Below are 25,627 nucleotides of genomic sequence, written 5' to 3'. Positions count from 1 at the left end.
CCAGGAAGAGTGTCTGATTCCTTGTGCCTGCTTCCCACAGCCCAGTCCAATCTGGTTCTCTGCAGGTTATAGTGACAGGTTAAACACAGACTAGGGATGGGGTTCACTTTTCCCCAACCAGCACACCCATCCAGCCCCCTCCACTGTGCCCCTCTTTTTCATTTTGGGGTGTTTTTCATCCCCAAAAACCCTCTCCCATGATTCCACTGGCTTATTTTGCATTCTAGTCCTAGTTTGGGTGGGGGTGTAGGTGATTCCCAGGAGCGATTAGCTAATTAACATTTCAATGTCAGTACTTAGTTCCAGCCAAGTGTCCCTGCCAGGCTGTTTTGTTCATAACACGCTGAGCAACTTTTGGGAGAACTTATGAGGAAAATTGCTTTTGTGGGTGGCCATTGTAAAGAAAATATTTTGTTGTCCTTCTCTGAAAAGTTTGTTAAAATCACTGGAGGAAAGGGAACAAATGATACCAACGAGACTGACAAGGATCATTCACCACGCGGTGAGGAACACAAGGCTACTAAAGTCCTACAAGAAGCCCAGCTCAAGTAGCTAAATTCCCAAATAACTCCTGAATTCACGGGCTTTTGGGGGAGAAGCATTATTTTCTTGGTCCCTCTCACCTTTGTGACAGCTACACAGACCTTTCCCTTCCTTTTAATAATCTGTATTGGGACAAATTTCGACTTTTCTTTAATCAGAACCTGCCAGCATCTGAGCTGGAACTGTGCTGGAACTGATGAAATTTGGAATTGCCACAGAATTGCCTCTGTTGTTGGTTTATTAATGTTTGGGATTTGTTTGCATTTTCAATACAAGTGACTTGTGGGAAGAGCAAATCTTCCTCAAGGCATTTTATGGAGGGTTAAATTTGATTTCTGCTGAGTTTGTTTTGTCCAGTGCTCAGAGGATGCTCAAGGGGTCTCTGGTTTTGGTTTGTCCCTAATTTTCTTCCAATTTGTCTTTATCACTTAAAAGCACTTGAAAAATAACTAAAATTGTTATTGACCAGAGATGTCAAAAGTCCCACCATTTAAGAGGTATTTGAGGTGGAATTTATTGTTTGGGAACATATTCTGAAGGATTTGTGGCTTCTTGGGGGATATCTGGTAGTATTCTCCATATCTTTGCACTCCAAATAACAAGGTGGATTTGTCTGTCACCTCAAAATGACTGAATCCCACTGGAAACCCCTCAATCTAACCCCAAAATTGCTCAATCCCACCTCAAAATGGCTGGTTCCCACCTCAGCCCCATGCCAAAATTACTCAATTCACAGTCTCCAGGATGAGATGGGGTTGGAAGGAGATTGGGAGAAGTGAGATCCAAATTTGAGGTTGTGGGATCAGAATTGTGTGGGGCTGGGTGGTTGTGATTTATTTTGATAATAAATAAAACGATCAGAATTATTGATTTCTGTCCCATTCATTTTCTGTCAGTTCTGGTTTGCTTTTCAGAGTGCTGCCTTCTCAGCTGATTTTGTGACCTCCTGTCCCAGACTGAAAAGCAAGATGTGTTCTATTTGCCATCTGCATGGCAGTTGTCCTGTGTTAAGTGGGCAGTTTTTCCTTATCTCTTCCACAATCAATCCTCCCTCAGGGGAGACATCTGCTGATAATGGGCTATTGAATGTCACTGCATGACTGATAAGAACTGTTGTGAGATGCTCCACCCAGAGGGAGGAGCCAAGCATTCCTACCTGCATCCAGTCTTGAGATTCTGGCCCACCAACACAGCTTTTCTGGGCTGGATTTTCCAGAGGAACAGCTGCCTCTTGCACTGCCTCTTCCGGAGAAGACACTCTTCTCTACAGGATCACTACTCCAACAGAACCACACCTATCACTCCAGGAGGACTGCAGCCACAATTCCAATTGGACTGTGACCAACAACCTGTTCAACAGAGTGTCAGGTTGTATTCTGGCTCTCTCAGTGTTGTTCTGGTTCACTGCATTGTTCATATTTTCATCTTCTTCCCTAATAAAAAACTGTTATTCCTCCTCCCATATTTTTACCTGAGAGCCCCCCTTAATTTCAAATTTATAACAATTCAGAAAGAAAGAGCCTACATTATTTCATTTCAGGGGAGGCTCCTGCCTTCCTTAGAAGACACCTGTCTTTCCAAACCAAAACACCTCCTTTCTCTCCTGCCTTCCTTTGCCTGCTCTGTTTCTCTCTCAGTGTCTCCCTTGAGCCAGGGAAGCTCCCACCAAAGACCCTGCCCTGATTTCATTCCCAATCCATGAGATGCAACAACCATGGGTGAAGTTAGGAAGGCTGGTAGTGAAATGTCACTGTAGGATCTTGCTCCACTTGGATTGTGGCTCCTAGTTAAGAGCTTTGCCTTCAAGAGCAGGAACATCTTTTCCTGTCTGGGAACTGGAATTCCAGCCCCTGGGAGTGTGTGCCATGGATCCCAGAGGGGCATTCCCGAGGCTCCCAGGGTGCTGCTCCTGCCGTACCTCCCAAGGAGCTGTGCAGGGCAGGGGACAAGGTGCAGCAGCTGTGTTGGTGCTCAAGTGCCACAACGGCCCCTGGTTCCAGGAGTTTCTGCACTGCCAACAGCAGTTCCTGGGTTCCATGATGCCCTGCTGTGTCCCCATGGATATTTGGTGCCATGAAGTTCTTCAGTGTCACAATGCCCACCTCGCTCCATGAGCTTCTGCAGTGTACAAATGCGCTCCTTGGACGAGCAGTGTCACCATGGACCATTGGCTCCATGCAGCCCCGCTGGGTCACCATGGACTCCTTGGTTCCATGAGGTTCTGGGGGTGTCTCCATGGTCTCCTTGGATCCACAGTGTCACAATGGACCACTGGATCCACGTGGCCCTGCTGTGTCACCATGGCCCCTTGGTTTCATGGGTCCCCAGGGTCACAATTGACTCCTTGCTTCCATGTCACACCCTCAGTGCCAAAATGGCCAATTTGTTCCATGTGGAACACAAAAGATTGATAGAAACATTGAGCAAATCCTGCTTAACACAGCTGGGAACATCTGTTTGCATTCCAAAGAGAGGTTAAAGGTGAGGCTGGCACCAGCAGCTTCCATCTGCAACAGAGATCCAGGGAAAGGACAGGGACAGATAATTCAGCTGGGAGACTCAGAGAATTCTGCTTCCAGAGATCAGCTCTGGTCATACTGTCCCTTGTAGAAAGGTGACACCACTCCAGGCAGCCTGTACTGAGCAGGTGGCTCCTGAGGGGGGTTTGTTGTTTAGGAAACCTGCTCAAGCTTTTCCATTCTTTCTTTCTCAACAGGAAAACTTCTCCTGGACGTGTGTGCAAGCAGAGCCCTTAGGAGAGCAGGTGGGACATGGTGTAATGGGCTGGGACATGGAGCTGCAGAGCTCAGGGACAAGGTTCTGCTGCAGGGCACAGGGATGTCAGTGCCAGGTGGGCAATGTCAGACATGGTGAGGCTGGGGGTGAGGAGCAGCTTGTCCAAACAGGGTCAGCCCTCAGGGGGCTCATTCTTCTACATGCCCAGACCTCCTAAGGAGACAGTGAGCATCAAGATCACTTCTATCAGCTCTTCTCTGAACTGGAAAATAAAAAATACTCTGTTACAATAAATAATTAATGTTCCATTAAATCTCTTTTCTTAAAGGATCTTTAAACTGACTCCAATCTGCTGTACAGGGCCTGAAAACTTGTAGACAATTGCAGGAAGAGGAAGCCCGCCCCACCGAGGGCTTTGTGTACTTTAATGAGCCCTACAATGGATCTTCAGCTGAGTCCAGGACCCTCAGGCACTGAGAGAAAGCTGAAGAAGCTGCTCATGAAGTCAGGAGCAAAACTCCAAGTCCCTTGGAGCATCACAGAGCCCCAATGAGGGCAGGGACTGCCAAAGGCTCCCAGGTGAGAGCAGATCCTTGAGGCCAGGATTGCAGGGAGCCCAAGGCTCAGAGCAGGGAACTGCAATGCTGAGCAAGGCCTGGGCTGGCTGGGGGAAGCAGAAAGGCCAAGCCCTGAGCCCAGCCAGGCACAGCAGGGCCTGTCCCTCACGGGTGGCTCGGGGCTGTTTGTGGGGCAGGGGGATGTGAGGGGCAGCAAGGACAAATGCCAAAAATCTGCAACCCCTGCCAGTCTCCTCAGGGAGGGGCACGGGAGAACCAAGGTGCAGCCCCTCTGTCGTGGTTTGACACAGAAAGAGAATTTTTTTCCCGAAGGAAGAGGTCAATTTAGATATTGACCAATTGAAGTTGAACACGCCTCTGAGAACACAGAGGAGTTAAAAGCAGAATTCCCAGGGGAACTCGCTCTCTTTGGTTCTGGTCAGCGTGCAGTGCAAACTCTCCCCTGCCCAGCCACGAGCTGGGTGGGAGAGGGGAAGCCCCATGGCCTGAAAGGTAGGTCCCAAGGGTGGTGGAAGGACTGGAACCGGGCTGGCCCCTGCAGATGGAAGGGTGGAAGAAATCTGGGATATCTCCATTCCCCCCCCACCCCAGAGTTTCTCTCCCGAGAAGGAGAGAGAAAAGAGACAGTGGCAGTCAGCGGCGGGGGGAAGCTGCAAGGTGCCCAGTTGCGTGGGAGTTGCTGGATGTCCGGGCATCGAGCCATCCCTGGGAGTTAGGACTTTTAACCCTTCCTTGAGAAATGAAAGCTTGTGAATTTTTCCTTCCCCTCCTCGGTTTGAAAGAGAGGAAGAGGGACACCTTGGACCCTGGGATGTTAGAAGGAGGAATTCTAGATGGGAGGGGGACAAGGAGTGGCTTTTGGCTGGACTTTTCCGTGTTAGCCACAACCTGAACCAATCTTCTCCTTCAAGAGGGACTGTGTTTTGGGAGGATGCCAGTGAGTCAAGAGACCTGCTTCGGCTGGGAAAAAGACAAAAGTGAACAGAGAAATGTTAGGGGGTTTGTGGTGTCGCCCCCTTGTCCTGGAAAGGAAAGAGAAGAGAAGAAGATCTCTGCTCTCGAGCCCTCGGCCCCAGGGGAAAATGGGGGGGACTGTGGTCCCAAACAATGAAAAATTGAACTGTTGTTTTCTCCCCTCTTGGCAGGGCATCCTTGAAAGGAAAAATCCTAAAAGCAGTCTGTCCATCCATGCATTGGTGGTGAGAGCACTGTGCATGGAAAGGAGAAGGGTCACCATGGCAAACTTTTTCTCTGGGCGGTGCCATGTGTGACATGGAAACACAGGATGTGGAGTGTGTTTCTTGGGGGGTCTGTGGCACAGGGGAGACTCTGTTCCCTCGATGGACTGAGTATCGATTGTTTGGAGGGTGGAAACCTGATTGGGGTCCAGATTGTGTCTCACTGTGGTTTGTTGGAGTTGGGTGGTGGGGGGAGGAATGTTTTGCAAGGTTTTCATTTGATCTTTGTGTGCTTTTTTTTTTCCCTTCTTTAGTTTTCTCTTTTCTTTTGTAGTAGTAGTTTAATAAAGTTTTTTTCTGTTATTAAGCTTGGGCCTGCTTTGCTCTGTTTAGATTCCACTTCACATCATTCAAGGGAGGGATCACATTTTCATGGGGGCACTGGCATTGTGCCAGTGTCAAACCATGACAGCCTCCGAGGAAAGTTCCTTCTGTGGGCCCTCCAGAGGTGCTGCCCGAGCCCAGGGACAAAGGCCTGGGTGCCTCTGTCCCTGCCCAGCCCTGCCCAGCCCTGCCCAGCCCTGCCCATCTGTCCTGGGGCTGTGCCCCCTGTGCACGCTGCTCCTCTGCCCTGGCCGGCTGCACTCGCCCATCTCACTGTGCCCCAGCATTTCTCACCCAGCGTTTCTGTGCCCTCCCTGGGCTCCCTGCACTCAGCGCTGCCGGCTCCTGGCACACAGAGCCAGGCCAGGAGCCCACCCTGCCAAGGGCCTTTGGAGCTGGGCGGTGGCTGCGATGGCTTCTGAGCTCAGCAGCTGCTCCTGGGATGGCTCCATGGAGACCCAGCCCAGCAACGCTGCTGTGCATATTCCCTGCTGAGGGTCACACACTGGCGGGGCACATTCCCTGGCTGCAGGATTCGTGCCCGACCCAAGCACTGCTCTTATGGCTCCAGCACTGCTTTCCAACAAACACAGGGGAAGGCAAACTGTGTGTAGCTCATGGTATGTTAGAGTGTCTAAAACTTGGTAAGTCACCAGTCTTAGAGGTGACATGCATTTGGAATTTATAAGATGGAGAACAAGATGGAAAAGGGGAGCATAGAAATAAATAGGGGAAAACATTTCAGATTGTTTCTTTTCATTTTCATTTCACTTCTGGAAAGCTGTTTTAGTTTTTCAGGAATCTTCTCCATAGTCCTCTTTGCTCTTCTCAAGAACCCTTCCTGGAAAATGAGGTCGAGCTCCTGTCACAGGATATGCCACCAACTGCAGCTTCTCTTGGCTTTCCACACCCTGTGTGCTGCTGGACTCTTGCAGCAGAGCAGGACAAAGGTTTGGATAAGTTGACAGCTTGTCCTTTCTTTAACTGGTGGACTGGGGAGTTGTGCTGGGGGTAACGTTTTCATTGTTACTGTTGTAGGCTATGAAAACAGGAGGTGGTACCAGGAATTGTTAGGAAATACAAACCTGTCTGAATTCAGAGAAATAATCTCGAGCCTGCAGCCCAAAGTGGAGAGTTGTGTAATAATAATAACTCCAGCCTGTCAGTGGACATCTTGAAAATGATCTGGAATGTGAAAATGCTCTGATAGAGGGAGTTTGTTTCTGAGTTCAGTGTAGATGATTCCACATCTGGTGCATTGATGCATAAATCAAGAGTACAATCAGTTCCTGATAAGCACTAGAACAAGCTGGACCTCTCAGAGTAGCCGACTGAAAGAATCTGAAAAGGAGAAATGCAGGCAATGACTCGGTGAACCTTGCCTGGAAGAAAGGTGTTTTTCTTCTAATAATTACTAGTCCATTCCCATGGCTTTTGGCTTTATTAACAAGCACATTTCCATCCCAGATTCACCATGAAATGAGAAGCCTGAGCTTGTGGAAGTGCCTGAAAGATGCCCTGTTCCTCTGCAGGGACACTCTGGCTGGAGCAGGAGCCAGAGCCCACTCTGGGGAAGCCTCCTCTGAGCTGGAATTTGTGCCGTGCTGGGAGAGGAGGAGGAGGGGGAGAAGGCTGGATGCTGTGTGGCAGGAGCAGGAGGTTTGGGCCGCAGGACATTCCGTCTGCGCCGCTGCCCCGCAATGGGCGGCCGTGCCTGGGGCTCTGGGCCTGGCCCCGCGTGCGCTGAGCTCCCTGGGCTGGGCTCAGGCTCCCGCTGGGACTGGGCACAGGCTGGGCTCTCACTGTGCTCACCAGCAGGGAAAACACATCTGGGCTTTGACATTTCCTGCTGCTGGGAAGAATAATTGAAGCAAATTGAGAAGTTCTGGTTTCTGTTTCTCCTGGTGGATGTTTAAATTTAGTTCCACACTGCAGAGGCAATTTCTGTAATGGCCTCTGTCAGTTTATTCTATTTCATCAGCACCAGCAACAGGGCTGTGTTCGAGTACTGCAAATGTGACCTGTGTGGCTTTAATTCCCCTCACCTTAGTGCTCAGGAACTGGTGGGCATTCCAGTATCTGCTGATCTTTATGCCTGCAACAAAAATACTGACTTTGCTGTCATGAAAGCACTGTGGGTAGCACCAACTGAAAGAGGCACTTGCAGTTTTATGGATAAAATTCAGGTGGTAAGTAGAAGGGCAAGAGCAGCCGTGATCTGCAATTCCCAAGGCGAAGGCAGCAGCAGCCTCCTGCTGTCAGCTCAGGGTGAGTAAAACAGCGCTGAAAACAGCGCTGGAACCCGATCCTTCCTTCCCCTGGGGGCTGGCTCGGGGCAGCACAGGCGGGCCCTGGGGAGCCAGGGCTGTGTGCGGGTGCCTGTTGCTCTGCTCCAGAGTCCAGCTGGAAAAGCCCTCGGCAGCCGAGGCAGGAGCAGGCGGGAAGGGGCCGGCGCTGCTGCTGCTCCTGCCCGGGAGCCCCGGCCGGGCCGGGCCGGCGCCCGCTGCGCTGCGGCTGCTGCTGCTGCCAGAGCCGGGCGGGGTCGGGACAGGGACGGACACGGCACAGCAAAGGCCGGGGCTGCAGGGCTGCTGGTGCTCGGCCAGCGCCGGCACAGAGCTTCAGCCCGCAGCCAGCCCAGAGCGAAAGGCTGGGAAAGGCTCCATTCCAGCCGTTCTTTGCTCGGCACTGGGAAGGGACTGAAATTAAAGGAGAACAGCAGGGCCTGACCCCTTCTCCTTTGGGAGGAGCCCCACGGCTGGGGCTGTGAGGGGCCATGAGGGGCTGTGAGGGTCATGAGGGGCTGTGAGGGGCTGTGAGGGGCTGTGAGGGGCTGTGAAGGGCCATGAGGGGACATGAGGGGCTGTGAGGGGCTGTGAGGGGCCGTGAGGGGACATGAGGGGCCATGAGGGGCTGTGAGGGGCTGTGGGAGGCCAGGCACCTCATGGAACCAAGGGTCCATTGTGACACTGCAGAACCAAGGAGATCATTGCTGACAGCACTGAACCTCATGGAACCAAGGGGCCATTGGCACAGCAAGGCCTTGTGTAACCAAAGGGACCATGGTGGCACTATGGAACCTCATGGTACCACAGGTCCATTGTTACACAGCAGCCACAGCAGGGCCGCAGAACCAAGGAGATCATTGTGACACTACACAACCCCATGGAATCAAGGTGTCCATGTTACACTATTGAACCTGATGGAACCAAGGGTCCACTGTGACACTGTGGAAACAAGGAGACGGCTGTTGGCAGTACAAAAGCTCATGGAACCAAAAGTTCATTGTGGGGACTCATGGAACCATGGAGACCATTATGTGACGTGGGCGGTGGGGAAAAAGGCACACAATCAATATGATTGATAGCAAGCTCCAACTTTAATCAAAAAGCCACTTAGCTTATATAGGTATTCTACAAGCATAATCAGCAGTAAGCTCTCATTAGTTAATTTACAAAGGTCTTTGTTTTATTTCTCCTATGTGCAGTTACAACTGCAGCTAAGTTTCTCAAGGTAAATTCTCATCTCTAAGTCACATCTTCCAAGGACATTTCATCTTTGTTGAACATGTCTTACAGCCTGTTCTTGTACAAGCATATCTTCAAGGCTATGCCTGTCCTTATTATCTCATTCCTAGACCTTGTACAAAATGCGGTTTCCCAGGTCTAGACACAGAGCCTGGTTCCCAAGTTCTGTTCCCAGGTCAGACACAGCCTGATTCTGGAGTCTTAAACAGAGGTTTTTTGAAACAAGTATTCCATAGACTCAAGGCCTTGTTCCAACAACCATTCTCCAAAAATTATGACATTTCATGACTCACTAGAACCAAAGGGGCCATTGTGATACTGTATAACCGAGGGGTCATTGTAGCATGGCATGGTCTCATGGAATCAAGGGGATCACAGTGACAATGTGGGGCTCCATAAGGGGCTGTGGGGCACCATGAGACCATGGAGACATTCTGACTGTGGAACCAAGGACACCATTGTTACACTATGGGGCATCATGGTACCAAGGACATTGTGAACCAGTGGGTGAACCCACAGAGACTATGGTGACACTTTAAGGGCCATTGTGGAACTGCAGGGCCTCATGGAACCAATGAGACCATTGCGACATGACCCAGCCTCATGGGAGCAGGGGGCCTTGTGACACTGTGGGGCCTTGCAGAACTGAGGGGCCGTGGTGACCCTGTGTGGCACCATGGAACCCAGGAGAGCTCTGTGACACTGCAGGGCTCCGTGGCACTGAGGACTCGTGGAACAGTGAGGAGCCCAATGGAACCAAGGATCCATTCCGTACTGCAGGGCTTCAGGGAACCAAGGTGCCAGTGTGACACTGTGGAACCAAAAGAGACCATTGTGACACTGCGGGGCTCCATGGAACCAATGAGACCATTTTGACACTCCAAGTCCCCATGGAACCCAGGGGCCATTGTGACACCAAAGGGCTTCACAGAACCAAGGCAACCACTGTGACACTGCCAGGTCTCATGGAAGCCAGGGGCCATTGTGACACTGCTTCCCCATGGAAGCAAGGGGCCAGTGTAACACATCCAGGCCTGGTGGATCCAAGGGGCCATTGTGATCCTGGGGAACCCAACAGAACCAAGGGGCCATTTTTAGACTCCATGACCTCATGGAACCAAGGGGCCATTGTGGCATTTTCCCATGGAAAAAAGGAAACCATTTTGACACTGCAAAGCCTCATGGAAGCAAGGGGCCATTGTGCCACTGTGGAGCCAAGGAGACCATTGTGATATCACTGGGCCTCATGGAAACAAAGATCTGTTGTGATCCTACAGGGCCTCATGGAACCAAGGAGAAATTGTGATGCTGCAGGGCCCCAAGGATCCAAGAACATGGAACAGGTCTGGTTGGCTGGGCCTCCGGGGGGTTGCATGTCTGGTCCAAGTGACCTTGGCATGTTGAAGGTTGTTTCTCATCTGTGCCTTAAACCCTAGAGTTCCATGCTTTCTTTCCTGTGGGAAAGAACTGTCCTTCTCTTCCAGTTATTCATGGCTGAAATTAGGATTACTCCTCCAAATTTGATTATATCCAAGGATTATTCCCATGTGAAGCCTGCCAGGACAGACAGCTCTGGGCTGGCCTTGGCCTCTTTGGGGCCACCCCTCATCTGCCTTCAAAACACTGGGGGCTGTGCTTTTCTTCCCATGGAAGAAACCATCTTTCAAGTCCAGGTATCCATGGCCAAAACTGAGAATCTGCCTCCAAAATTCCTTATATACATGGACAGCTCCCAGACAAAACCTGCCAGGACTGTCCAGGTTCTCCTGAGGGCCAACTCTCCTCTGTCATTCAAATACCGGGGCTCCGTACTTTCCTTCCTATGGAAAAAAACTGTCCTTATCCAGACAGCCATAGACAAAAGTGGGGTTTGGCCTCCCAGATTCTGTCTGCCCAAGGATTCTTCCCTGAAAACAGGTCTGGCTGCCTTGGCCTCCTTGGGGCTGCCTTTAATCAGCCTTTGAAACACTCAGACTGCATCCTTTCCTGCAGGTGGAGAACTGTCATTCCTATTCCAGGAACCCACTGCTGAAATGGAATTCCAACCCTAAAACTCCCCATATATCCGAAGGCTGCTTTCAGACATAAGCTGCAGTTACAGACAGGTCAGACTTGCCTTGGCCTCTGGTGACAGCTTCTCATCTGCCTTCAAAGCCCTGGGGCTCTGTGGTTTCCTTCCTGTAGAAAAGAACTGTCCCTCTTGTCCAGGTACTCTTGGCCTCAGGCACTTGACCACTCTACAGGGACAAAGGAGCTCTGTGCTCAGTGGGGTGGAGACTGAGGACAGCAGAGGAGAGCCCTGGGAGGGATTGAAGGGTGATTTCAGAGATGGTGGATCCTTCTGACATAGCAGAGAACAGCCAGAGAAAGAAAGAATTAATGCAAAGAACAGCTGGACAGGCCGAGACTGGACACCAGAAGAAAGGAATTTCCCTCCCAGGGCAGGGCTGTGGTGCAACACGTCCCCAGCAGGAGCCTGGAGCAGCCCAAGTCTTTGTGTGGCCAGGCAGGGGCAGCAGGAGGCAGAGCTGCCAGCAAAGGAAGGGCCAGCGAGGTGGGGCAGCCGGGGGTGACAACAGCCTGCAGGGACAGAGGCGCAGGGCAGGGACACCGTGGGACAGCCTAGGCTGCAGAGGGCTCAGGGATGTGCAGCAGCTGCAAGGCCCTGACAGAGCCAACCTGTGCAGCCCTTTGGCCATGGCTGCTGGCCCTGGGCCTGAGGCCACCAGGGGACAAGTGACCCTTGCAGCCCTGGGGCCTCAGTGCCTCCTTGTCCCTGCTCAGCAGCCTGGCAGGGGCCGCCCCATGGTCCTGCCCTTGGCACTGCACATCCCCACATGCCAGTGCCCATCCCGGGAAGAGCCCTGAGCAATGAGGGAGGGACAGGATCTGCCTTGCCAGGGGCTGGGGCTCAGGCCTGGGCCCTTTGCATTCCTGAAACACATCCAGGTTTGCTCAGCACCAGAGCCACCTTTCCCTTGCTTGTCCCTTGCTTTCATCTCTGCCTCGAGCATTATGCTCTACTTGGGAACACTTTCTCAGTAGTTTTCCTCAGTGGGACCCATTAAAAGTCCACGAAACTTCAATGTTTCAATCTCACTTTGAGTTCTTGGGAAGTTTTTTGAGCACACTCTCTGGGACTGAGACTAATGAAAACAACAGCAGCCCCTGAGAGGTTCATTAAGGTCCTTGTGCTGTGTCTGTGCTGCTGAGCTGGGCCGGGCTCCTGGCACAGAGGGTGATCCTGGTAACCAAGGAGAGCTTCAAAAGCACATTTCTCTTGCTGAGCAGCTCTTCTCCCAGCCCAGCAGGGCTGGGGCACTGCCTGCAGCCAGCGCGGGCACAGCACAGAGGCACAGAGAGCTTCAATCAGTCAGGGCTGGGAAGGGGCTGAGAAGTGCCTGGGGCAGAATCACTGCCAGCCCTTGGCACAGGAACCTCTGGCTGCAGGACAATGCAGCTGCAGCTCCTGGAGAGATCTCCTAAAGCTGGAACATCCCAATGCCCACAGACCCTGTGAGTACAACTCGGAGTATTTCTGGTGCAGGGCAGGTGAAATGCTCATGAAGCTCTGACATGCCGAGGGCTTCTGATCAGTCACAGAATATTTCCAAGACAAAGATATTGATAAAAATGAAGAAATTCCCAAAGAGTTTGTATTCAGTTTCCTACTATTGCAAAATGTCAGAGAGGGAGGAATAAATATCAGCGGTTGATTATGAATTTTGACAAGTGCCTGAGATATCTGAACTGTTACCTTTAGTGATCAGTAGGTTCACAGGAGATCCCTATTGTGCTTTCAGCCACTCTGCCCATGGACAGCACCAGCATCACCTTTGCTGGGCCCATCAGGTTCAGTCTGAGCTGTCCTTTCTCCCAGCTGCAAACAGAACCTGCCCCCAGCCTGTGCCCTGCAAACAGGCAGGGTTCTGTCAGGCCAAGAAGAGTGCACAGAGATTTGGGGTCTGGGAGTGCTGGCAGGGAGAGATGAGGCACAGGGAAACACCTGCAGGAGGAAAATCTCCAGCAAGCAGAGAGAAGATCAGGGAAGGAGAGAAAACAAAACCCAGAAATGCTGAGGCAGGGAGAGCTTAGAGATGTCCAGAGGATCCCCTCCAGTGCAGCCCCTCCCTCTGCACAAGCCCCCTCCCTCCTGTGCCCCAGCCAAGCCTCTGCCCTCAGGGCCGGGGCTCCAAGGCGTGCAGCCCCTCCTGTGCAGGCAGAGCTGCAGCAGAGCCGTGGGGCAGCTCTGCAGCCCCGGGCCCAGTTCCCTCTGCAGAGCAGAGGGCTGGGAGCAGCTGCCCGGCACTGGGGGCTCTGGCAGGGGGCACAGCTGGCTCAGGGTGACACAGCTGTCCCCAGTGCCCGGCTCTGGGCAATGCTGGCAGTGCAACCAGGGAAGGAGCTGCTTCTGCCTTCATCCAGTGCCATCAGATGAAACCTTGGAAGTCTCCCTGAGATTGCAGTCCAAGCTGGGAGCTTCAATCCAGGGTGCAAACCTGTCCTAGAGCATCTCTGAGTGGTAAAATTGATGAGGAATGGCAGAAGTGTTATGACCCTGAAAATGCTGCTGGGTTGGTGAAATGAGCAACATGAGTCATTCGCTGCAAATGTGGAGCCAGGCTGTGGTGCGTCTATCTGCTCTCAGCTGTACCTGGAGGTTTTTAGGGAAAATGTGGGAAGCTGAGCATCCTCCCCTGGAGAAAGGTTAAAGCCCAGAGAAATTCTGAACAGGTAAGAATGACAGACCACCTCCCCTCACTCTCCACTCATCACTTTGCCTCACAAACCTTGCTCTGTTCTCCCTAAGTGCAGCAGAAATGCTGAGGGTTTCTGATATCTAAGAATACCAGGACAGATATAGGGGAGCTTATAAAGAAAACCCCAGAACTCCTAAACACAAAATTGTGTCTGTGTGTGTCACAGAGGAGTGTGTATGGGAAATGGCTTTGTTTTTGGTTACAGGTATCTCCTCTAACACTTCACTGTCCTTTCTCCATGAACAGGTGCCCATGTGCAGCCACAGCAAATGTCCAACAGCAGCTCCATCAGCCACTTCCTCCTGCTGGCCCTGGCAGACACGCGGCAGCTGCAGCTCCTGCACTTCTGCCTCTTCCTGGGCATCTCCCTGGCTGCCCTCCTGGGCAACGGCCTCATCATCAGCGCCGTAGCCTGCGGCCACCACCTGCACACGCCCATGTTCTTCTTCCTGCTCAACCTGGCCCTCAGCGACCTGGGCTCCATCTGCACCACTGTCCCCAAAGCCATGCACAATTCCCTCTGGAACACCAGGAACATCTCCTACACAGGATGTGCTGCTCAGCTCTTTTTTTTTGTCTTTTTCATGTCTGCAGAGTTTTCTCTCCTGACCATCATGTGCTATGACCGCTATGTGTCCATCTGCAAACCCCTGCACTACGGGACCCTCCTGGGCAGCAGAGCTTGTGCCCACATGGCAGCAGCTGCCTGGGCCAGTGCCTTTCTCAATGCTCTCCTGCACACTGCCAATACATTTTCCCTGCCCCTGTGCCATGGCAATGACCTGGGCCAGTTCTTCTGTGAAATCCCACAGATCCTCAAGCTCTCCTGCTCCAAATCTCACATCAGGGAACTTGGGCTCATTGCTGTTAGTGCCTGTTTAGGACTTGGTTGTTTTGTGTTCATTGTTTTCTCCTATGTGCAGATCTTCAGGGCTGTGCTGAGAATCCCCTCTGAGCAGGGACGGCACAAAGCCTTTTCCACCTGCCTCCCTCATCTGTCCGTGGTCTCTCTCTTCCTCAGCACAACCATATTTGCTCATCTGAAGCCCCCCACCCTCTCCTCCTCATCCCTGGACCTGTCAGTGTCAGTTCTGTACTCAGTGGTGCCTCCAGCCCTGAACCCCCTCATCTACAGCCTGAGGAACCAGGAGCTCAAGGCTGCAGTGTGGAAACTGATGACTGGATGCTTTCAGGAACATTAAACTCCGGGCAAAATTCTGAAAATATTTGTAATAAAAGTTGTCTTTAATATTTCTTTTTGGTTTCATTTTGCTGGTTCTTATTCTTTGTTTTACTTTTTTTCATATTGTCCACAATAAATGAATTTTTCTGTGCCATTTCTCATTTTGTTTCTCTCCACGTTCCCTGTGGCCACAGACTGTGTCAATGAGGGGCTGCACTCTCGGTGCCTTTAAAGGAACTAAAGGATGTCCCAGCAGAGTTTTCTGCAGAGAGGCCCTTTTGTTGCCTTCTCTGGAGCTGCAGCAGCAATGTCTGTGTGCAGAGCTGGGGCAGATCAGGGCTGGCACAGCAGCTGTGCCCAGGAGCAGCAGCACTTGGTGCTCCAGTGCTGCTCCCGTGGCCCTGCCCCGCTGCCCTGGTGGCCCTGGTGTTGCTGCAGGGCCTGAGTGCTCTCGGGGCCGGGCACAGTCCTGGGGGTGGCAGTGCCGGGGCTGCAGCAGGGACAGGCCATGGGCACTGCTGGGGCAGCACTGACGCCTCAGGCAGGGCCTGGGGGCTCCAGGCTCCTTGCCCAGGCTCTCTCAAGAACACGGCCAGGCCAATGCTCAGCACAGAAAACCCCCGTGAGCACCCCCATGCTGGTGCTGTGGGGACATGAACCTGAGGCAGCACAAATGCCATCAGCCCCTGGGGCCAGGAAGGGCTGGGGGATGCTGGGGAAACCACTCAGCTTTGTCCTGGCCTCTGCAGTCAGACAGAAATTTTGTTCCCAGCAGCTGGGAGTTTCCTGTCCCACTGCAGACGCTGCTGTTCAGAGCCAGGGCTGCCTGGCAGCCACCCCCAAACTGCCCTGAACATTTCCTTGGCTTCACCTTTGCTCTCTTTACTCTTCCTGATGCAAATTTCTTCCTCTTGCCCACCCCTGTTCCCTCCCCTGCACACGTCCCATCCCTGTTTGCCCTTTCCTCTCTGGCCCCACTCCCCATTGCAGTTCCTGACTTGGCACCATGGGAACATCCCTTGGGGAGCAGGATCATCCCACAAGTGCTGCAGGAATTGTCTGCAGGCTCCTGCAGTGTCTGGCGCTGCTCCCTTGCCAGAGGCACCCCAGGCCAGGGGGGCACATCTGGGCTGCTGTGTCTGGCTGTGGGGCTCCCTGTTCTGGGCAGTGAGGAGGAGCTGCAGAGGCTCTGCAGGACTGACAGGATGGGCTTTGGGGCTGTGAGGAGAAGCTGAGGGACCTGGGCTACTGGAGCTTCTGAAGAGGAGGCCCAGGGCTCCTCCTGCAACTTCTCCAAGGGTGGTTTCAGAGAATCACAGAACCAGCAAGGTTGGAAAAGACCTTGGATATCATCAAGTCCAACGTGTGCCCTGACACCACCTTTTCTTCCCTGAGCCTCCTCTTCTCCAATATCAACAATCCCAGCTCCCTCAGCCGCTCCTCACAGGACTTGTGCTCCAGACCCCTCACCAGCCTTGTTGCCCTTCTCTGGACATGCTCCATCCCCTTCATGTCCTTCCTTAATTGGGGACCCAGAACTGGACACAGCACTCAAGGTGCTGCCCAACCAGTGCCCAGCACAGGGGAAGAATCACTGCCCTGCTTCTGCTGGCCACACCATTCCCGATCCAGGCCAGGAGCCATTGGCCTTCTTGGCCACCTGGGCACTCTGCTGGCTCATGTCCAGCCTGCTGTCCATCAGTCCCTGCAGGTCCCTTTCTGCCTGGCTGCTGTCCAGCCACTCTGTCCCCAGCCTGTAGCGCTGCAGGGGTTGTTGTGGCCAAAGTGCAGGACCCGGCACTTGGACTTGTTAAACCTCACCTTGTTGGATTTGGGCCCTGGATCCAGCCTGTGCAGGGCCCTGTGCAGAACCCTCCTACCCTCCAGCAGATCAACACTCCCAGACAACCTCGTGTCACCGGGTTCCATGAGTCCCCAGAGTGTCCCAATGGTCTCCATGATTCCATGAGGCCTCCCAGTGTCACAATGTCCCTTTGGTTCCATGGGACCCCTTGGTGTCACAGAGTCCCTTGGATCCTTGGGGCCTGCAGTGTCACAATGTCACCGTGGTCCCCAAGGCCCTGCAGTGTCACAGGGGATTCTTGGTTCCATGAGTTCTGGCAGGGCAGCAATGCTCTCCTTGCTTCCACAGTGTCACAATGGCCTCTTGGTCCCAAGGGCCACCACAGTGTCAAACATGTTTCCTTCATTCCGTGAGTTCCTGAGGGGCAGCACTGGCCCCTTGGTTCCCTGAGGTCACAATGGCCCCATCATGACATGAGGTCCTGCTCTGTCACAAAGCTCTGCATGGTTCCACAAGGCCCTGCAGGGTCACAGTGGCCTCTTGGTTCCATGAAGCCTCAGAGTGCCACAATGAATTCCTTGGTGCTGCAGTGTCCTGGACTCCGACACTTCCTAAATTGGGGACCCCAGAACTGGACCCAGCACTCGAGGTGCTGCCCAACCAGTGCCCAGCACAGGTGAAACATGGATGAAAAATAAAAACCCCACAATTCCAATAAAGATTTGTAGGGAATGGTATGTTTATTTGCAGCGCTGGACACATGTAGGGACTCATCGCCCTTCAATGGACATGCACACCCCTAAGAAGTCCCAAAACTTTTTTATTACCCTTAATTAATTTCCATAGTCATAGAATTTCACAATAGGTTAATGCATATTCATTCTGATGATTTCATGTTACACTTACAGCTAGTTACACTTGTTTTTGTCAGAAAGTACAGAAAGAGCTCCTGGATCACTCTGCGTGGTCTCTTTAAAGGCCCGAAGAGTCTTTCTTATCTCTTTTTAGTGTGGAAATTTGCATTCTTTCTCTTTAGCTAGGGCAACTTTGCTAGTGCTGCAGTTACCAGACTAAACAGAATATTTCACTCATGTTAGCAAGCTCAAAGGAGCACATTTCACCTAAATCCAAATGGATTTCTACCCTTTTAAATTTTCACTCTGTCTCGCAGGTGAAGAATCACTGCCCTGGTCCTTCTGGCCACAACATTCCTGATCCATAGGAGTGCCAGGGGTTGGATGAGGGAAATGGTGGGGGGTGGGTAGGGACAAAGTGTTATTGATTGTTAGCCATGAAGGATCATGATTTTCATATGTATTCAGATTGCATAACAAGGTGCTGGGGGTCAATATTAATTGGATATTGTTGATATCAAAATATAAGTCGGAAAAGTTAAAAGGACAAAACAATTCTCTCTGCATTGTTTTCAATATAGTCTATCCACTTTGAAGACACTTCTGAAATCTGGTCCTGTCCTGACTGGGCCAAGGGCTACAGCATGAGCCATCTCCTGCTTGATCTGGGTGAAAGCTTGTTGCTGCTCAGGGCCCCAGTGGAAATTGTTTTTTTTGTGGGCGACCAGGTAGAGAGGGCTCAAAATCTGGCCATACTTGAGAATGGGCATTCTCAGAAAACCTATGGCACCTAGGAAAGCTTGTGTTTCCTTCTTGGTGCTGGGAAGAGACATCATGGTGATCTTATTGATGACCTCAGTTGGAATCTGACTCTGTCCATCTTGCCACTTTACCCAAGGAACTGGATCTCTCAGGCAGGTCCCTTGACTTTGCTCTTCTTGATGGCGAAGCTGGCTTCCAGCAGAATTTGGACGATTCTCTCTTCTTTCTCAAACACTTCCATTGCCGTGTTCCCCCACACAATGATGCCACTGATGTATTGCAGGTGTTCTGGAGCTTCTCCCTTTTCCAGTGCAGCCTGGATCAGCCCATGGCAGATGGTGGGGCTGTGCTTCCACCCCTGGGGCAGTCAGTTCCAGGAGTACTGCACGCCCATCCAGGTGAAAGCAAACTGAGGCCTGCATTCTGCTGCCAGAGGAATGGAGAAAAACGCGTTAGCAATGTCAGCAGTGGCGTACCACTTTGCTGCCTTGCACTCCAACTTGTGCTGGAGCTCCAGCATGTCCAGCACAGCAGCGCTCAGCAGTGGAGTCACTTCATTCAAGCCATGATAGTCTACAGTCAATCTCCATTCTCCATCAGACATGTGCACAGGCCAGATGGGGCTGTGGAAGGGTGAGTGGGCCTTACTGACCACCCCTTGGCTCTCCAGCTCATGGATCATTCTGTGGATGGGGATCACGGCATCCCGATTCGTTCAATACTGCCAGCCGTGCAGTGTTGAGGTGGCAATTGGCACTCGTTGCTCTTCCACACTCAGGAGTTCTACTGCAGATGAGTTCTCTGACAGTCCAGGCAAGGTGTTCTACTGCTTAATGTCCTCTGCCTCTGCAGCAGCTATGCCAAAAGCCCCCCTAAGTCCCTTTGGGTCTCTGTAACATCCGTTCTAGAGGAAGTCTATGCCCAGAACACACGGGGCCTCTGGGCCGGTCACAATGGATGTTTCTGCCGCTCCTTCCCAGTCAGGCTCACCTCAGCTCCCAACAGGGTCAATTGCTGCGATCCCCCCGTCACCCCAGCAATGGAAACAGGTTCTGCCCACACATGTCCTGATGGCATTGGGGTACACTGTGCACCAGTATCAGCTAAGGCTTCATATTTCTGTGGCACTGATGTGCCAGGACATTGGATCCACACTGACCAAAAGATCCGGTTTTCCCGTGCCTCTCCCTGGCTTGAGGCAGGGCCCCTCTAGCCCTGGTTGTTATTTCTTTCCTAGGTATACATGGCAGAGGTACTTTAAAGGGATCTGACAAATCACACCTGGCAGCTCGGTCATGGGAGTTTGAGGCTGCCTTCACTTTACTGGAATTCCCTCGGTCAGTGCTTCCCTCCTTGAGCTGACACGCCCACACTGCCAGGACAGAAATGGGTTTCCCATCCCACCTTCCCATGTCTTCCCCATGGTCACGCAGAAAGAACTCCAGGCCAGCCCGTGGGGTGTACCCTCTCTCTCTGGCTGGGGAACGTTGGGCTCTGACTCTGGGGCCTGTGACTCGCACTGGGGCAATGTGGGAACTGTTCCTCCTCACCTCCTCCCTCATCTCCCTCATCTCCTCTTTGAGTTCCTTGCCCACAGCAGAGCCATGAGCCTGCACTGGGCCATGGATCATACTCTCACAATTTCTCAGCTGTTGGCAGCAGAGCCCACTGTCTCTCGGCTGTTATCGGCATTAATCGTGGCAATGAAGGTGGTGTACTGAGATGGCCCCAGCCTTGCCAGACTCCACAGCATTTGCCCTGTGCCCCTGACCTTGTCGGGCTCATTATCATGCTGTCCATCCCTCCCAAAGAGTACCTCCAATGCTGCCACTTCCCTCAGCTGTTGGATCCCTTCCTCAAGGTTTTCCAGCACGTTCTGTGCTGGTGCTCCTGCATTCTCTCCCTGTGGACAAACCTCTCTCTGACACTCATTAAAATCCGCTCCCAGACGGAAAGGGACCCTGGCTCCCTTACAAAAATCTGATTCATACCTGAGCCTTGGGTTAAGGGTCCCAAATTCCTTGCCTCACCACCATCCAGCTGGACACCTGTACCCATGAGGTCTCAGACTTGAAGCAGTCAGGTTGTATAAGCCTCACGTCTCCATCGTACAATGTCCTTGTGCAGGTTACGGAGATTTTTGTACGTCAGGGACTCGGTGATGATCACAACCTCTGGCTCCCCTATGGGTTGTGAGGGCCTTCCCTTATCTGGGTGCTCTGATTCCATCTTAGACCTCCTTGTTTCTACAGGGGCGACTGCTGCTGGCTGTGGCTGCCTTTGTGGCTCAGCTGGAACCTGGACAGTTGTAACATCTGTGGGTTCCACTGCTGCCCCATCAGACTCTCCTTTTTTGGCGCAGGGGGAGGGCTTCTCACCAGCTGGGGAAATGCACTCCTTCAGCATCTCCTGCATCTCCCTCAGCAGACCCCACCCAGTCTGGGTGGTTCATATCTGGGGTGGCTGTGGGGCAGCGTCAGGCTCTGGGGCAGCAGCATCCCTGGTCTCTGGGGCCGTGTCAGGTTCTGGGCTGGGTGTCAGGGTGGTTATCCAGGTTAATCTTCCCTTGTCTCTCAGTGCCAAATAGAACAGGGCTAACAGCAACACAGCCCCTGTATGATATCATTGGTATTTGGAGTGGATCTGAGCCCTTCACAAACTGGTGGGGCAGCCCCAAAGAGATGGTTAAAGGCTTGGGACAAAATTTCCCCCGGTGTCATTTCCTCACAGTAGGTGCCATTATTAAAGTAACCCCAAAAGCACACAGTCAGTGTGTGACAGCTGTGAATCCATGTGCCTGCTTCCCAGAGGAAGTTAAAGATCCATGAATTCTTCCCCTTATTCACCCATAAAACAAACCGGAGAACAGCCACAGCAGCCTTGGCTGTAGGAGCCGTGTTTAGATCAGGGCCTGCAAATGGAGAAATGCAGCCACGGTTCCGTGCCACCCAAACCAGGGCAGGCTGGAGCACAGGGTGCCGCTGAACGAGGTTTCTGTAGCAGCACACAAAAATTGGATTACTCAAGAACTGTTATTCCCTTTTTTGTTCCTGTGCCCTAGAGCCGCACGTTGGGTGCCAAAATCTGTCTTGGTTTGCAAAGACAGGAGTCTGCTAAGGAAGGCAGGAGCCTCCCCTGAAATGGGGAAAAAAATGTAGATCCCCTCCCTCTGAATTGCTATAAATTTGAAGTTAAGGGCGACTCTCAGGCAAAAATATGGGAGCAGGAATAACAGTTCTTTATGAGGGAAGAAAATAAAAAGATAAAATAAGCAATGCAGTGAACCAACCTCTAACAGACAGCAACTGAATACATCTTGCCTTGCAATCTAGGACAACAACTTATTCAGCATGAATCACATCCATTTACCACATCCCCTTACCCCCAGATATTGCCCACCTGGGACTGACATCCCAAAACATTTTTTAAAAATTGTGCATTTTTCTTCATAATTAAAATTAAGTGAATTTTTAATTAAATTAATTAAACTGATTGATTTTTGATAATAATAATTAAAATTTTATTTTGCTTATGCATAAAAATATTATTCTATATTTTAACATTTCATCTTAATGCTTCTATAAAAAAATCTCTGTATGTTTTTTGCAACCAAAAACGGATTGGTTATTGGTTCTAAGTAACACAATTCCCTTCATTAATTCATTGACCACTATTGGCTAATGATTTTACCCCCTTTATTGTATTTTCCTTTATTTGTATTATTTTTATCATCATTTTTATCATTTTCACAGACAGGGTAAAAGCGGCCACTTTGCGCCCACGGAGACATTTCTGGGCACATTTGGGGCAGTTTTGTGTCTGGGGAGGGAATTCAGAGAGAACTTGAGGGTCTGGGGGCCCCTGGGGGAGCCGGGCGGGCGCTTGGAGGGGCACTCAGGGATCCTGAGGGGCAGTTCGGGGTCCGGGGGAGCACTCGGGGGTCCGGGCCCTGGAGGTCAGCGAGGGGAATTTGGGGCCCTTCGGGGTCCGGGGAGCACTCGGGGGAGCTTGGGGAGACTTAACCGGGTTCCTTAGGGCACAGGGCGCGGCAGGAATTTTAGGCGCGGAACTGTGTTCTGAGGGGCTCTGGGGCCGCGGGGGATGAGAGGAGAGGAATTCCCAGAAGTGGCTGTACCGGGCACCTGTGGGGCTGGGAGCACTCAGGGGATACGAGGACGCTTTTGGGGGGTCCCGAATGGGCGCTGAGGGCACTTGGGGATCCCGGAGGGTCTGGGGGACACTGACGGGAGAGATGGGGGCGGTACCGGGGTTCTGTGGAGCGCGGGGCATGACGGGCGTTGTAGTCCCGGCCCTAATGGGGCTCTATTGGGCTGCGGTGCATGATGGGAGATGTAGGCAAAAGAAAAGATGGCGCTGACTCCAGGCACCGCCCCCAAAGCCATGATCCCTGGCGCTGATTGGATGGAGGCAGTGATGATGGGCGGGAGCCTCAGCCAATGGGAGGCGGCGGGGTCGGGAGCAGCTCATTCAACCCCTCCAGTCCCTCCCAGTACATCCCAGTCCCTCCCGATACACCTGAGTTCATTCCCTGGCCCTCCCAGTTCCTCCCAATGTCATCCACAATATGCCCCAGTGTTGCCCAATCTTCCCCACAATGTCCCTAGTTTGTCCCAGTATCCCCCAGTTTCACTCCCAGTTTCACTCCCAGTATGTCACACTGTGTCCGAGTTTACCCCCACAGTCCATCCCGGTCCACCCAGATTCCCCCTCAGCATTCCTCATGTTCCCAGGCTGTCCCAGCCCTCCACAGCATCACTCCCAGTGTGTCCCAGTGTCTCCCACAGCATTCCCAGTGTTCCCCAGTATGTCCCAGTCCTCCCCAGTGTTTCCAAGGACAGTTTAATTTCTCAGGGCTGCCGTGGCAGCCAAACCCAGCAGTGGGGTCAGTGCAGTGCCCATGGCCAAGCCCCTTGCAGTGCCCAGTGCAGCTGGGGCTGATGATCCACCCTCACAGCTGGCCCTGGGCCGGTCTGGAGGAGTTTTGGTGGCACCTTGGGCTGGCACACACCTGAGGAGGGTGTCTGTTTTCATGGGGAAACTCAGGAGTTTTAGATTGCTCCAAACATAGAAAAAGGGAAAGCCCCTCTTAGGCTGGGTGCAGCCAGCTCTGCGAGCACAGCAGGTCCCAGGTGAGTGAGGACAGAGAGGATGGGCTGGGGCAATGTGGAGCAAGGTTGTCCACGCTGGGCCAGAGCTCAGGGCACAGCTTCTCTGAGCAGGCCAGAGCTCCTGAGGGGAGACCCTGGGTCAATATCAATCACAGAATGCTGAATAGCCTCTGATCTAAAGAGAAATGTAATAAATTACACGCTTTAAAACGGGAATGTGTATTTCTTACAAGCACTTTGAAATCTTTCTCCACAACTGGAATAGGAAAACTTTAATGACCCTCTCAGGGCTTTGGTGTTGTTTACATCAGACTCAGTCCCTCAGAGTGTCTTCAAAAAACTTCTCAAGAACTCAAAGTTAATTAAAACTCCAAAGTTTCTTGAAGTTTTAATGGGTCCCACTGAGGGAAACGACTGAGAAAGTGTCCCCAGGTTCCAGTCAGAGCAGAACACTGGAGGCAGTGATGACAGCTGGGGACAAGCAAGGGGAAGGTGGCTCTGGTGCTGAGCAAACCTGGATGTGTTTCAGGAGTGCAAAGGGCCCAGGCCTGAGCCCCAGCCCCTGGCAAGGCAGATCCTGTCCCTCCCTCATTGCTCAGGGCTCTTCCCGGGATGGGCACTGGCATGTGGGGATGTGCAGTGCCAAGGGCAGGACCATGGGGCGGCCCCTGCCAGGCTGCTGAGCAGGGACAAGGAGGCACTGAGGCCCCAGGGCTGCAAGGGTCACTTGTCCCCTCGTGGCCTCAGGCCCAGGGCCAGCAGCCATGGCCAAAGGGCTGCACAGGTTGGCTCTGTCAGGGCCTTGCAGCTGCTGCACATCCCTGAGCCCTCTGCAGCCCAGGCTGTCCCACGGTGTCCCTGCCCTGCGCCTCTGTCCCTGCAGGCTGTCGTCACCCCCGGCTGCCCCACCTCGCTGGCCCTTCCTTTGCTGGCAGCTCTGCCTCCTGCTGCCCCTGCCTGGCCACACAAAGCCTTGGGCTGATACCAAAAGGGTTAATTCCATTTTTACCGTGCCTGGGAACTTTTAACACAAGAACAAGGCGTGCAGGAGCTGCTTTTCCAGCAGGGACAGTTGGAAGTGTAGAAGACATCTGGCTCAAGGGTGCAGTGATAGAAAAAGCAAGGACTGAACCTGGGAACTTGGGGTGGGTTTTATGGAAATGGGTAAATGGTAATACACATTTAGTGACTGTGTATAAGCAACACACTGGTAGAGTTATGTGTCCACATGAGGTTAGGAGTTATCCCTCACTAGACCCAAGGCCTGAATAAATGATCCCCTCTTAAATAGCAAATTAGTGTTAAGGAGTCTTGTTCTGATATTTCAGAGATTTGGTGGCCATGGGGCCTCACAGAACCCAGCTGTCAGCTGTGACTCTGTGCAAACTCATGGAACAAAGGGTCCATGGTGACACAGCGGAATCCCATGGAACCCAAATCCATTTTGGCACCCTGGGGCCACATTGAACCAATGGCCCATTGTGACACCACGGATCCAAGGAGACCATTGTGACCCTGAGAAACCTCTTGGAACCAAGTGGCCATTCTGACACAGCAAGGCCTCGTGGAACCACAGGTCCATGGTGACACTGCAAGGTCACACGGAACCAAGGTGGCCATGGAACCAAGGTTCTGCCATGGAACCTCATGGAACAATGGGACCATGGTGACACTCTGGAACCAGGGAGACTGTTTTTGGCAGTAGGAAAGCTCATGGAACTCCAAGTCCATTGTGACACGGGGAGGCCTCATGGACCCAAAGGACCATTGTTAAACTGTGTGGCCTCATGGAACCATGAGCCATTGTGACACAGCATGGCACCTCATGGAGCCAAGAGTCCATTGTGACACTGTGGGGCCCTGTGGAACCAGGGGGAGCACAGTGACTTTGTGGGGCCTCATGGAACCATGGAGACTGTTCTGACACTTTGGGATTCACTGGAACCAAGGGGCCATGAGAGCATGGCAGGGCCTCATGGAATCAAGGGGACTGCAGTGAACACTGTGGGTCTCCGTGGGGTGAAGGGTCCAATGGAACCATTGTGTCACCATTGTGTCACTCTGGGGCATCCTGGAACCAAAGGTCCATTGTGACCCAGCAGGGCCTCATGGAACCATGGAGACCATTCCTACATTTTGAGGCCTTGTGAAACCAAAGGGCCTCTGTGGCACTTCAGAGCCTCATGGGG

The 25,627-nt window shown here is 52.4% G+C and overlaps 2 protein-coding genes across 2 annotated transcripts in view; one reads left to right on the top strand and one right to left on the bottom strand.

The window, feature by feature from the left end:
- Positions 1 to 25,627, bottom strand: part of LOC144248446 (uncharacterized) — a 248,329-nt gene that overhangs the window by 2,916 nt on the left and 219,786 nt on the right. The window lies entirely within an intron of this gene.
- Positions 13,976 to 14,960, top strand: LOC144248447 (olfactory receptor 14J1-like). Its single transcript, XM_077790613.1, has one exon. It carries the CDS (start codon positions 13,976 to 13,978, stop codon positions 14,906 to 14,908), a length of 933 nt encoding a protein of 310 aa, XP_077646739.1. The 3' UTR covers positions 14,909 to 14,960.

This window comes from Lonchura striata, unplaced genomic scaffold (genome assembly GCF_046129695.1).
Source record: "Lonchura striata isolate bLonStr1 unplaced genomic scaffold, bLonStr1.mat Scaffold_127, whole genome shotgun sequence".
NCBI lineage: Eukaryota > Metazoa > Chordata > Aves > Passeriformes > Estrildidae > Lonchura > Lonchura striata.
The sequence above is the reverse complement of the archived record's forward strand: the minus strand, read 5'-3'. Positions and strand labels throughout refer to the sequence as shown.